At 36.1% G+C, this 13916-nt stretch overlaps 1 protein-coding gene across 4 annotated transcripts in view; it reads left to right on the forward strand.

Annotated features, from left to right (window-relative positions):
• The window catches only part of BMPR1A (bone morphogenetic protein receptor type 1A), an 84402-nt gene that overhangs the window by 63537 nt on the left and 6949 nt on the right, over window positions 1–13916 (forward strand). For all 4 annotated transcript variants that reach the window (XM_056350740.1, XM_056350739.1, XM_056350742.1 and 1 more), the window contains 7 exons: window positions 5510–5672; window positions 7539–7641; window positions 9110–9209; window positions 10351–10450; window positions 11371–11515; window positions 12269–12461; window positions 12861–13158. In XM_056350740.1, the coding sequence (XP_056206715.1) occupies window positions 5510–5672; window positions 7539–7641; window positions 9110–9209; window positions 10351–10450; window positions 11371–11515; window positions 12269–12461; window positions 12861–13158 (1102 nt within the window). The remainder of the gene's footprint in view (window positions 1–5509; window positions 5673–7538; window positions 7642–9109; window positions 9210–10350; window positions 10451–11370; window positions 11516–12268; window positions 12462–12860; window positions 13159–13916) is intronic.

A 13916-nucleotide genomic window follows, 5' to 3' on the forward strand; every position in this document is an offset into this window, starting at 1 on the left:
ACGTTCTCCTAAGTCTTGTATTTTTGTTACTGTCAGTTTATTGTGTGATGTAATGTTAGATGTGTGGTTCAGCACACCTTTGTGTTCTTTTAGAGGCACCACAGAAGACCAGGGTTTTAATCCTTGTAAATTAGTTGACTAAAAAGTATTAATAGCATTCAGTATGTATGAAGAAAGCTTTATTAAAAGTTAAATTTAAAAATAATTAATGTTACTATTAAATATTAAAATGAACTTATTAAAGTTGGCATTGTCAGTGAACTGAAAAAAATCTGTTGATTTGATTTCACTGTCATATTTAACTTTATTCAAAGATTTGATATAGAAAAGGAGATTACTTTCTTTTTTTAACTTTTATGCATTTTCTGAATTTCAAGTGAAATATTTACTGATTTTAAACATATAAACTAATCTGAGATTTAGAAAGTATTCTAAAATCTGCAGAAGGAACTTAGAGTCAGAAGCAGATTCATTCCTTGAGGAGCGTAGTTCTGTTTACCTGTGATTTCCTCAATCACTACAACTGTTTTTAAAACACACAGGCAGCACACATGTGATATTAAACATTTGTCTGATTAAAGTTATTTTAATGGATTATTAAAAGGTTATATATTTCTTTATTATAATCTCACATTTAGTTTTAAGTAACTTACTCCTTAGGAGTCCATTTAATTTAAATTAGAATGCAGTGTACTTTTTTCTTAAAGTAAAATAAACGTAAAATTTTCTTGTCTCTGGCTCTTGTATTGAATACATACGAACAGAGAGCAGCCTTCAGAAGTGACTTTAGTGGGGAAGGGAAGTGGGAGCCTGGGGATTACTGGTTAGGAAGGTACGGGGGCAGGGGCTGCCTGTCTGTTGAGCAATGGTGTAGCTGCTGGGAGAGCTGGAGGGTGGTAGAGAGATTTTAAAGGAGTAGTCTGGGAACCTGCTGTGATTTTTTAGGAACCAGTTCTTCTAGATGGAGCTACCTCTAACATGCCTGATCTTTGGAGATCACAGCCTTGATACATGAAAAGGCACTACAGGGAGAATTATGGATGAAACGCCAGACACAGAGCTCATAGAAGCATTTAAGATATTTGCACTCATTAAAAAGATTTTCCTGATTTTTTTTTTTAATTATTTTGTGTTTTAAGAAAAAGTCCTTTACTCGGGCTGTATCAGTTGTACCAAGGTTTAATTCACATAGCAGTACATGTTTGATCATTATGAAAGCTTGTGATAGGCAGAAAGGTGAAACGTCCTTGTTGGAGTGGATGTATTTGCAGTATCTGCATACTAAAGCAAGAAAAAGTAATTGAAAACTACCACATAAAATTTTCTGGGTATGTTTTTTTCATAGGGAAGGCATATCTAATGTAAAAAGCATTGGTACAAGTTTAATCTTTTATGAAAAGAGCCCAGTGTGGGCAAGCCCAGAGGGTCTGCTAGCCCCAGCATACAGTTTTAGCACCAGCATGAAGGCAGGTGAAGGTGGTCTTCTGAAAAAGAATCCTTTAATTTAAATACTGAATTTATTGGGATTTACAAGCTTGGATCAGAATAGCTACAAAGAAATGCTGATAGTACTGTACTTTGCTAGGAAAAATCCCTTTTAAGGGTAATGTGCTCTGGAATAAAAATGTTTTTATGTGGAACATCTATATTATGAATTCAGAAAGCTGTTGAACAACTTGAATGCTGTAGGCTGTTCGTTCTAGCATTGCAGCTTTATTTGTGGACGTAGAGGGGATACAGTTAAATTATAGGCATAATTTGGCTTTTGTATTTGTCTTCTTTCATTTACTGCTCTCTGTCTCTGCATTTCTTAGTAGGCCAATTTTTTTATGGGTTACAGAAATCTTTTCTTAGATCAGAAGAGTTAACGAAATTATATATGTATCCTGGCATTGAGTTGCAACCAAGTTAGCTCAGTTTTTAGTGCTGCTAACCCTTCACTGTCACGCACAGTACTTGTTAAAAATTATCCATATTAGTATTAGTATTTGAAGCCATGCTTTCAAGTAGACTTACGTAAGTTTCTAACCTCGTGGGATTTTTAATATACTGAGCTTCTTTAAAATACATTTTGTAGTCTAACATATTTTCTGTGATTGAAAGAAGTAGTTATTTGAATAATTTATATTTTTCGATCAAGGGTTGGATATGATACACTGGCAGGCATTGTTTTATTTTATTTAAAAAAGTTTAATTTTAAATGGAAAGCCATTTAAATGTCTCCTTATCTGTAGCAGCTGTTAACACTTCTAGAAATTTAAAATCAATGCATTATGTATGGGACAATGTTGTGATGGGGCAAAGCAGAAGAGAAACTGGGAACTTGGAGGTCCCATCAGCTTGTTTCTATTTATCGTCTTATGCTGTGGTTGCGTGAGAAGAGAATGTACTATCACTCTGATATTTTATTGAATGTTGTTTGTTTTTGAAATGTGGTAAAATACATATTATAGAGCAGTTTGTATGTTTAAAGGTATATGATACTGTCATTCTCAAGCCTGGATAACAGGCTGAAACTGATCCACAGTCTTGAACAAGTCCTCCAGTGTGCAACAGTTCATTTGCTGCTACTGCGTATTATTTTGCCCTACCAGCCTTCTGCAATTTACAGGTAGAGGGTAGGAAATAATGAAGAAAGAAGCTTTGTTGTGCCTGAAATCTCTGGGTACTGTATTTTGGTGCAGACTTACTTCTTTTGAAGCTGTGTGTATTAATGCATAGCACTTACACCTTTGAAGGTTATGTTAAGATTTATATGTGTGTTCCTTAGCAGCACCGCAGAGCTGACAACTGCATGTCGTGGAAAAGAAGCCATTAATTACATCATCAACTACTGTAGTGTCACAAGATCCCTAAAACATGATCCTCTCTTTCTCTGTCCTGCTCCCAGAAGGAAGATAAAGAAGCGTGAATGGTTGAGAGATGGAGCTCTGAGGGTAGGGGATAAGGAGAACACTAGTGCAAGAAGGTCAGGTGGTGTCTGAAGCAAGATGGTCATTTAGGCATATCCTTCAGTCACTCTTGTTCATTTACCCAGTAGTTATTAACCAGGAAAAACAGCAATGAAACATTTTGTGGCCCTATTTGGATCTCAATCTGCCCTCTTAAAATGTCTCGAGAAATGCAAGCAAAGTCAGCTGTACAAAAGTCAAAGGTGCTGGTTCTTTGAAAATACAGTTATCTATTTCAGATGTTATTTGATGTGTTCTTCATAAGTCTTGTTACACAATCCATCATAATAAATTAAGAGGGAAAATGTATTTAATCTCAGTTTTAGTATAAAAGGTCTGTATACCTGTAGTCATGCTTCAGTGTTAGTTTACAAAGAATAATAGTGCTTATAAAGATCCAGACCTGCATAAAAATGTTGTACTTTTTCTTCTGACTTAGGAGAAGCTATGCTTTAAGGGTTCCTTGATTCTCTTCTAATGAATTGAAAAAATACCGCATTTGGTGCAGACGGTAGGAAGATGGACGTGTGACTGTGTGACATAGGTCATAAAGTATGCACACTTTTAACACGTGGAATGTCCCTGAAGAGAAAGGAGTTTTTCTAACATGAATTGGGAAAGATACCTTAGTAGTTCAACAAAATCAGAAGGACGGGCAGTATTTGTACATATGCAGTGGCTTTTCCTTTAAATATGAAGCAGAATTACCTGTTCTCTGAGCAGGTAAGGATCTCTTAAATGTGAATGCACAATGTTGTGTATCATCTGTAATAGAATATTAAAATGAGCTTTCAGTTTATGCTGGGAAGAAATCTGGCAGAGAGAGAGAGAGAGAGAGGACAGATGGAGAGGAGCTGCAATTTCATACGTGCAGAGTTCCTTTTGGTTAAATTGGAAATACCGATTGCACAGGTAAACTCCTGTTGTTCTAGCACTGCACCTTCTTTCTTGCTATCAGTCTGTACATACCGGGAATATTTAACTCGGGCATTACTGAAGTACTGTTTGAAAGCTACGTTTCAGATAAAACATGGCTAAGTGATTTGAGGGTTTAGGTAGAGGGTGCTATACTTCCTTAGGATATACTCTTAGCTGTATCTGAAAAAGGCGCAGTTTCATTACTTTCAGAAATCTCTGAATTGGGTCAATGCACTGGGTGTACTGTATCAGATAAGGAAGTACGTAAGTCTGCTTTTTGGGGAGCAATAAGATGAAATTTCACAAATAACTGCACGTTGGGCTGTTTGATATAGTGGATGTTACAATAGATTGATACAGAGGGTGGTATCTACACAGGGGTTTAATCAAGCTTTTCTGCACATCTTTCAAGCAAGGTACAACATGAGAGCAATGTTCTCATTACAGCTAGTCTTAGGTGGGTTTGACAGGAAGCCACAAGAATCTGGTAAAAGAGACCATGAGTTTCCTGGTCAAAATTTTTTTTAAAAATTATTCTTAGATGAATTTCTATTGTGACTAAAATCTTTCTGAGAGGAACTGAGGTACTCCACCATTTTAATTATAACTGAATTTATAAAGGTTTCTATCAGTCCTAACACTGAGTCTTCCACAGAGACTTGCTGTAAATTGTGTCAGTGCAGGTGATAAGTTTGTTCACAGCTTTTCTAGCTTTATTTGGTTCACAGCTTGAGAAAGGTGATGGACAAAGAGATTTTATGTTGGTAAAATTACTTGTGGTAATGCTGGAGGAGATGGGTGAAGATGTTCTCATCTCATATAGTAGTCAGAAAGCATATTCAAAATGAGGCATGTTTTATTTATTCATGTGTTTAATTTTTTTTTCTGGATGTTCTTTGATAAGAAGAAAACCGATGAAATTTTTCTTCTGAATGCCTATGTTCACAAAAGCACTTTAATAACACGAACTAGGACAAATGATGCTGAGCTCTCCTATTCTTGAGAAACTGAGGGCTACTTGGAACGCAATTTAGCCCTATTTTTATTCTGTGAAAGCTTGTTTGTGTGGATGTTCATGTCATTTACTGAAATTTAATTTGCAAACAAGATTTACTTTAGCTCTGTTTTGAAGTACTAATGCATACAGAGATCAAAAAAGCCAAGAGATTTTGGAGTTATTACTGCTCTTCTATGACACTGTGAATCCATAAAAAATGACTTCAGAAAATTAGAAAATTGCATATTAAGTACATTCAGTCATGCATAAAATTATACTGTTGTGGTTATCAAGCGGTCAGCATTTTGGTTTTCTAAACACATGAATGAGAAAGGCTTTCTTCAGAAAATCCTTACCGGTTACCTCACTGCTTTCCTGCCCCACCTCAAAGAGGGAAAATATCCTCTTTCTGTTTATATTGATTATGGTTGGAATATCTGCTGTCAAGGTTTGAGCTATAGGTATTTCTAGAATAATATTGTTAACTCCAGTGTCTACCATAATCTTGGGAGAGAGAGATTCTTATGTCTCGTGTAGTTCAATTATTTGTTAATGTCATTATCCTATTGTCATGTTTTGCTTGTAAAGCTTTTGAACAGTTATTGGACATGCAAAAATATTTTGTGTTTTTTCAAATGTCCAGGTCAAGATCCAGACAGCATGCTTCATGGCACAGGAATGAAGACAAATCCTGACCAAAAGAAACAAGCAAATGGAGTAACACTCGCTCCAGAGGACACGTTACCTTTTCTTAAGTGCTACTGCTCAGGACATTGTCCAGATGATGCTATTAATAACACATGCATGTAAGTACTGCACACAGGGTAGAAGAGACTCTTTGAAGAGGCTCATTTTTGCTCGTGAGAGCGCAGACTATCTCTGGAGTGCTGACTGGTTCTGTCAGGTGATTTGACCATAGCTGATTAGAAACTCACTGGTTCTGTGGAGAGCTGAGCACTAAAACCCATGGTCATCTGTATGTAAACAGTACTGCTTTCACCGTACTTGGAACTATTTGCAAATGGTCATTCCGTGCCCAGCGACTGCTTTGAAGGACTGAGGTTTTCAGTAACCTGTAGCATTTTATAACTGAGTATTAAATGACCCAAGTCTAAACCGGATATAACCGTCCGCTTGCTTAGTCTAATACTTCTTCACGTAGTAGTCAAAGGTAGTGTTGGCAACGTAGCCATTTACTACTTGTTGCATATTCATTAGTTGTAGAGTGTGAGGGAAAAGCGGGAAAAAAAGAAAAGCCTCTGAACACGCAGGGACAGGAGAGGGTAGTTTTAACTTCCATAGCCTTAAGAAGCCTAACAGATTCATGCACTGATTATGTGTTTGCTTAAGATGTTTTTTTTCATGTCTTTAAATGCCCTCGTTTTTCCTTTTTTCTGTTCATTTGCAGTTCCATGTTTTAAGGCCCTTCTGTTTTCCTTAAGAATTAATACGAAGATACGTAATAGAAAACATATTATTGCTGCTTCAATTTGAGTCTTCACTTTAACACATAATATTAAGCCTCTCTAAAGCTGTCACTTGGCAGATAAAGCAGTTTTTGTGGAACCTAAGGAGGTGGAATAAACACTATCTTTTTCAATTTAAACATAGGTAGTATTTTACAAACAGTTTTGCACTTAGAAAATGTTTAGTTAGGACCCGGTATTTTGTCTTTCCAGTCCTTTGGTATTTATTTGTTGTTTTTTATCGCCCTCTGGTGTTTGCAGTGACTAGAGGCCTTACTAATTTTTTTGCCTCTGAACTATTGGCTGTATGGATCATTATTCTGATAATAAAACTGTCAAGAGAGTTAACAAAACTTATGCAGTGTATTCTGTGGCATTATGCTTCCAAAATCTGCATTTCTTTAATTCATTTAAATAAAAAAATTTTGGCAAACAAAAATATTTCTATATTTGTTTCCCACAGTATTTCTGTTGAGGGAATGAATGAATGTTGATTAACTTAATAAAATCTTAATTTTACAGGTTTTGAAAGCACAGACCTACCACTGTGAATTGGTTTGGGAATCCTTACAAATATTGTTGACATTTTCATGTAGTGTAGAAATCAAAGCATTAGTTTTAAAGGGATAATGGGGAATTGAAGTGTTGGTTTTTTTGAAAGAATATAATTCATTTGTTACTGTCAACTTCAGAAAGTGGGTTTTGGGGGTTTGTTTGTTTGTTTTGCTCTCAAGGCCGAATATTTGTGGGAAAAGTGTAGCTGAGTTTTTTACCTTGGAATAGCCACCTTTCACATACTGGGACTTCAGGAGTTTATCATTGCAGTTTCAAGAACAGACACACAACTGAATTCATTAATTTTTTTTATAGCCTATGAAATTGTAGTCAGTAAGCCTTTTTTGGTTACATCTCTTTTACAGTGACCTCAGTTGTTTCTAAACAACTGCAGGTGTGGTTGGTTACAAGCAATCTTGAAAAGGGGAGTGAGGAAGTAGAAGGCAGAATATTCAGGAGAAAACATCTCTACAGTATTCTATTTGAAAATACTGTGGGGGTCTTTTGTTCTCAAACTGTATGGTAACCACTGTGTTGAAGATATTTTCTAGATATTGCCATTCTGGTATTCTTAAGAGGTTCATGTTCAACTAATGCTGCACGTTAAACGACAAACATGCTGGTAAAGCACAAGTGATATGTTTATTCCAGAACTAATGGGCATTGCTTTGCTATCATTGAGGAAGATGAACATGGAGAACCCACACTTGCTTCTGGCTGCATGAAGTATGAAGGTTCAGACTTCCAGTGCAAGGTAAAATAAATGAGATATCATTAAAATTTAAGATCTCCGTAGGAATTATGTAGGGAAACTGCAAAAGCAGTTTTAATCTTTGTAGTTTACAACTGCAGTCACAGAATTTTGTATGTTGCCGTTTACTGCTGAGGAGAATGGGACTGAACAGTCGTGAGTGAGTAGTGGCAGAAAGGACACTTAATGGTGTTTCAACAAAGATTGTAATAGAATCCTAACTTGTTGGAGTTCTCTGTAAGTATTTGTAAGCCACTGACAAAATGAACAGAGGACATCAACCTTTTCTGTCAGCTGTTTTCTCCATCAAAGAGAATTTTACTCAGATCAACTAGGTTAACTATAGTTTATGGTTTAATACAGAAGTTCTTGGTTGTTTTAATTTTAAATTTCTTGTTTTCTTCAGTTCATTTGATAGCAGAGCATAATCATAAGCAGTTGTCTTCACAGATTATGCAAGAGCTCCGTTAAACTGTGTGTATGTGTTCATGAAACTTTATCAAATGTGTGTTTTCCTGTCCAACATACAATTTTTTTTTCCTTTCTAGAAGCTATGTATCATTAATTGCATTAATATAACTTGCTTGTGATCTAAAGGGGTATAATTAAGCAGACTGCTGCCTTTAGAACTTTATCTGTTACAAAATTTGAAACTGAAAACTCAGTTAAAGCAAGGATTTGTTTAGAAGACAGGTATATAGCACTAGTTGGGCAAGTGGATATTGCCTTGGAAGACTGGATTTTGATTTTTCTTTACATTAGACAAAGCTTTCAGAGGTGATCACCAGCTGGATTGCTTCTCACGCTCCCCCAAAATACTATCACTGTTTTAGGTACTCAGTTTTAAATCTCTGTATAACGTAGCTGTCAGTAGCACTGCTTTTTGGAAGCACTGTTGACTTCAGCTTACAGCTGTGAATGTTCAGGGTTACTGCAAGTCAGACCTGAGGTGTCATGATGACCTCCTGAAATTGTTCTTGTATTTATATTAGTGTCTCACTTATAGATTAATTTTCATGCCCCTCCGTCTTTTAAGTGGTGTTCTGAAGATGTTTTTGAGGCAAACAGTACGGCTATGATGAGTGCAAAAGAAAAACTTTCAAAGGGGTTGGGTTTTTTTTGTCTTAAGAGCGGTATTTATTTAACATACTATTAACTGCTTTTGACCAAGCTTAAATTTTTTGTGATGTATGAAATAGCAACTTAAGTAGGAACCATATATTTCTGTGCACCAAGTAAATGTTTCATGAAAATAAAATGTGAACATAGAACATATGCACCCAAAGGGATTAGATGATACCTGTCTGCCACTGTGAAGTGATCCCACATGTTAAATGGTGAGGTTGCACTGTTTTTGAAAATAAAGTAGCTTGAATTTTTGTCTGTGCTGTAGCGTATCCGTAGCATCACCTGTCCCTGTCCCAGCTGATCACTTCAAAATCTGAATGCTTACTCCATTTTCCTTCAACAGGACTCACCTAAAGCACAACTGCGTCGAACAATTGAGTGCTGTCGGACTGATTTTTGCAATCAGGATTTACAACCAACATTACCACCACTTGATAGCACAGGTAAACAGCTCCTAGATGTTCACACTGCTGCTCATAAATGCTATGTAGATTCTGTTCTTCCTGATCAACAGATACAAATAAGAAGAAAATGGAATTACAGTATTGGACAGTTCTGGGTTTTTTTCTTACCAAGTAATTTTGATACAGAGCTCTGTATGACACTTCATACTGTATTTCCAGTTTTCCTTTTCTGCTACTTCCAGGTTAATCTTTTCCTCCATCAGTCAATTGTGGTATTTTTTTTCTTTTGCTCACTTTGCTCGTATCTTGATCTGCATGTGATCTTTCATCTGCCTTTATCCTGTTTCCACAGCCTGTTTCTTAACATGTGTTTCTTAATCTCTGCTGTGCTTTTGCTGTGATGAATGTATCTTTAAAAAAAAGTATTCTGACATTGTTATCTACTGTAAATTTGTTCTCTTCTTTCTGTTGTTCCCAGTGAACATAGCTTATAGTTTCATATGCTTACTCATCTTACACATTCATGGCTAGACAAGTTGTACTGGTTTAACTGTTCAACTGTTGCTTAATACTTTCTCAGAATCTTACTGCTGTAAATCCTTCATTTCTATTTGTAAGAACAAACTGACAAGAGTCAACCAAAACAACTCCCAAAATATCAAGGTCGATCTTTTTTTTGTGTGTGTGTGTCATTCAAATGAAATTCTCTCTGCTTTTCTGGTGTAAATATTTGCTTTCATACTAAAACAGTAGAAATTTTGTGTAATTTCGTATGAACTGATATGTTGTACACATTAGCTGTCTTGCTTGTTTCTGACGTTTTGCAAGTGGCTTCACTTACTGTCATAGAATTACAGACTGGTTAAGGGTTGGGCAGGACTTCTGGAGGTCATCTGATCTAACCCCTCTGCTCAAGCAGGACCATGTCCACATGGCTTTTGAATATCTCCAAGGAGGGAGATTCCACTCCTTGGCCAACCTGTGCCAGTGCTTGATTGCCCTCACAGTGAAGAAGTATTTCCCGATGTTCAAACAAAACCTCGTATGTTTCTGTTTGTGCACATTCATGAACACAGGATATAAAAATGTATCCAACTAAACTGTTTACAATAGATGTTTAATTAATAGACTTTGGAAACTTTCCTTTTTTCTTCTTTTTTTTTTTTTTTTTTTAAAATAGATGGGCTTTTTGATGGCAGCATTCGTTGGATGGCAGTGTTGATTTCTATGGCAGTCTGCATAATTGTCATGATCGTCTTATTTAGCTGCTTTTGTTACAAGTAAGGAAAGCACCTTCTTTATTGGCAATATCTTTAATTTCCCAAAAGAGTGTAGACAGAACAGTAATTTTCTAAATGTACTCAGATAATCGTATGCATTTCTGACAAAAACAGAGGGGAAGTGAAACCGTTGTAATTTAATTTAACGTTTTTGTGGATAGCATTTTGCATTGCTAGGTGAAATGAAATGTGCACAGCATAAAATTTAAGTGTATTTGGTCCTTTCCTCTGGCTACAAAGTGTTTACAGTTTGCTAAGCTACATGTAACTTTTATGCTATAGCAGTAAACCGGAATATCTTGATGGTTTGTATGGTTTTGGATCTACAGGCACTTTTGATAATTCCATCTACTTCTGAGATTTACCTTTGTAAAGTGCTTTTGCAAATGTAAATCGACAGGGATGTGTTTTATAACTTTTTCTTTTTCTGCTGTGTTCCAAAACGAAATAATTAACCAGCTGAGCTATGGCAATTCATGCGGATGCAGTTTGACATTATGCTGCTTCTGTCAGCTCCAGCCCTGTGCTGCAGGTGATCATTGTTCTAGCAGTTTCAGCAGAAACGTGCATGTGTCAGCCTCATCTGCCATGGTTCAAGGTTCAGTCTGTTAGATTAAACCAAAACCAGCGGTGTTATTCTAGTAACGCTGGCCATGAGCTGAGTATTAAAAAAGGTTGTTTTCCACCTGACTCATCATAAACTCACATGCCTCTACAAGCATTACAACAACTTGTTAATATTAAAAAACTATGCAAGTTACACTTCTGAAAGAAAAAAAGAGATACAGTAAAATCTGATAATTTTTTTTTCTTTTGAGAAAACTTGCACATTTAAATAGCTTTTTTCCTAGCCTAATTTACTACATATTTTGAAGAATGTGTTTTGGAGTTCAGCTTAACTTCTCCTGCTGCTTTTGCAGGCATTACTGTAAGTCGATGGCAAAGAGGCACTGTTACAATCGTGACCTGGAACAAGATGAAGCATTTATTCCAGCTGGGGAGTCATTAAAAGACCTTATTGACCAGTCACAGAGTTCTGGGAGTGGATCAGGACTACCGTTGTTGGTAAATCATAAAGTTTTTTCTTTGCTGAACTCTCCAGCGTGTACAAAGTTTGGTTTGTACCTTATGCCTAGAACAAAGCAGTTTATCCATATGGTATGCTAATTATTTTATAAGCAATTACTGTGAATGATACAGTACAAATTAAACATATAAAAAAGCCTGTCTTCATGTAATTAACTAAAATGAAGCACAAAATTAGATGGTATGTTAGGAAATCTGTTGGCATCAGCAAAATGTAAAGAAAATTTAGAGCCTGCAGACATTAAGATAAAAATGCAATAAATGGATAATACAAGTATTGAATTGAACAAATTCAAAGATATTTTTTCTTAGTATCCACTGTCCAATAAAACAGATTTGCTTTTTATTTGCTGACAGTTGTTCATAATTTTTTATTCAACTTCCTATATAATACTTGCATAAAAATTAGCCAGTGAGACATATAACTACAATTGTTTATAAAAGAAACAAATATGATGCAAGAGAATGCATCTGAATTAAACAAGAAGTTGAGCTGATTTAATCTTTTTGGGTTTGCTATACAATTCTTCCTTGGAGGCAGCAATAATGAGTTTAAATTGGGAATAGAGGAAAATAATACAGAACGAATTTTACAATGGGATCAAAATTCAAAGCAGTCCAAGCTTGAGAAGCAGCTTGTCCAGGTACTTTTAGTTAATCGCTGGGTTTCCCTTCTCCACCTTACCCTCACTCTTTTTTGGTTGTTTTTTTTTTTTTTCTCTTCTTCCCTAGGTTCAGCGTACAATTGCCAAACAAATTCAGATGGTGAGGCAAGTCGGAAAAGGACGATATGGTGAAGTGTGGATGGGAAAATGGAGGGGTGAAAAAGTCGCAGTGAAAGTGTTTTTCACTACAGAAGAAGCCAGTTGGTTCCGAGAAACAGAGATTTACCAAACTGTTTTAATGCGTCATGAAAACATCCTTGGTAAGGAAGCAGTAAATTATTTGGCTACTGGAGGGCTTGTGTGAGGGTGAAGGAAGGGGGAAGTTCATAGTGGGTGGCTTGAGGGGTGTATGGAAGCTTCTATGGAATAACCAGATGGTTGTCCCTTAACATATGCTAATAAAATGTTCTTGAGAGGGTGGAATTTTGCTGCTGTTGGGTGGAAGCATGTCTGCAATCTTTTTGCTGCAAGACTGAAATAGTAACTTCATGTTTACTTGAAATCTGAGCTTTTACATGATCAGTTTTCGTAAGGGGAACAAGTATCTTCTGATACAGTCCAGGACAATATAGCTTTAGGAATTCCTACTAAATCTGTTGCATTAAAAAAAAAAAAATCTATGTACAAATAAGTTGTAACTTTGTTCATGTATTTCATAGGTTTCATAGCTGCAGATATTAAAGGCACTGGCTCCTGGACACAGCTTTACTTGATTACAGATTATCATGAAAATGGATCATTGTATGATTTCCTGAAATGCACTACGCTAGACAACAGGGCTCTCCTCAAACTGGCGTATTCTGCTGCATGTGGTCTGTGCCATCTACACACGGAAATTTATGGGACACAAGGCAAGCCTGCTATTGCACACAGAGACCTGAAGAGTAAAAATATCTTGATAAAGAAAAATGGAACCTGCTGCATTGCAGACTTGGGTCTTGCAGTCAAGTTTAACAGGTAGATGAACAAATCCCCTGTAACAGGAAAACTTGTTATGCTTTTTTTTTTTTTTAATATACACAGATATCCTTTCTAAAAGGAAGACAGAATCATTTAGTTGCATGCTTTCAGTTTTTTTCAGTTTTGAGAGTAAAATGCTGTTATTCCTTTGAATGCTGGTCAGCACTGAGGTGAAAATAGGTTATTGAGAGACAATGAGAAGACTTCTTGTGGGAAATAAGTAGTTTTGTAGAGGAGAGGAAGAGGAGACAAACTCATTTGTTATTCAAACTGGCCTTTCATAGTAATTGCTATCATGTAGTTTCATTATAAATTCTGTCACAGAACATTTGAACAGTGTAAAGGGAGTAAAACTTAATTGAAGAATACTGTATTAATATTATTGAATACTTTTTTTTTAGTTCAATGGGGCGGAGAATTGTGTTCTGCTACAGTAGAACTTGAAAGAAAGTGTAAGCCTTTGCAGATAATTTTCTGAGTTGTTACCAAATACACTCATCTTTATAGTGGTTTTTCATTTAAATTTTTTTTAATATGTGTTTTCAATGTCTTGCAAAAGCAGCAGCGAACTGTCAACTTCCATACTCACTATCATTTGTCTAGCTAATCTTTTTCAGGGAGGTATAATGTATTGCAAACATGGTATTGAGAGGGAAATAAAAGAAGGAATTTGATTTGTAAATAGGAGCTTGTAGTGTAGTGATTGCACCATATGGGATTTCATACCACGTCTTGCGACAGCCCACGATTTGCTA

Source organism: Falco biarmicus, chromosome 9 (assembly GCF_023638135.1).
Source record: "Falco biarmicus isolate bFalBia1 chromosome 9, bFalBia1.pri, whole genome shotgun sequence".
In the NCBI taxonomy this organism is placed as follows: Eukaryota; Metazoa; Chordata; class Aves; order Falconiformes; family Falconidae; genus Falco; species Falco biarmicus.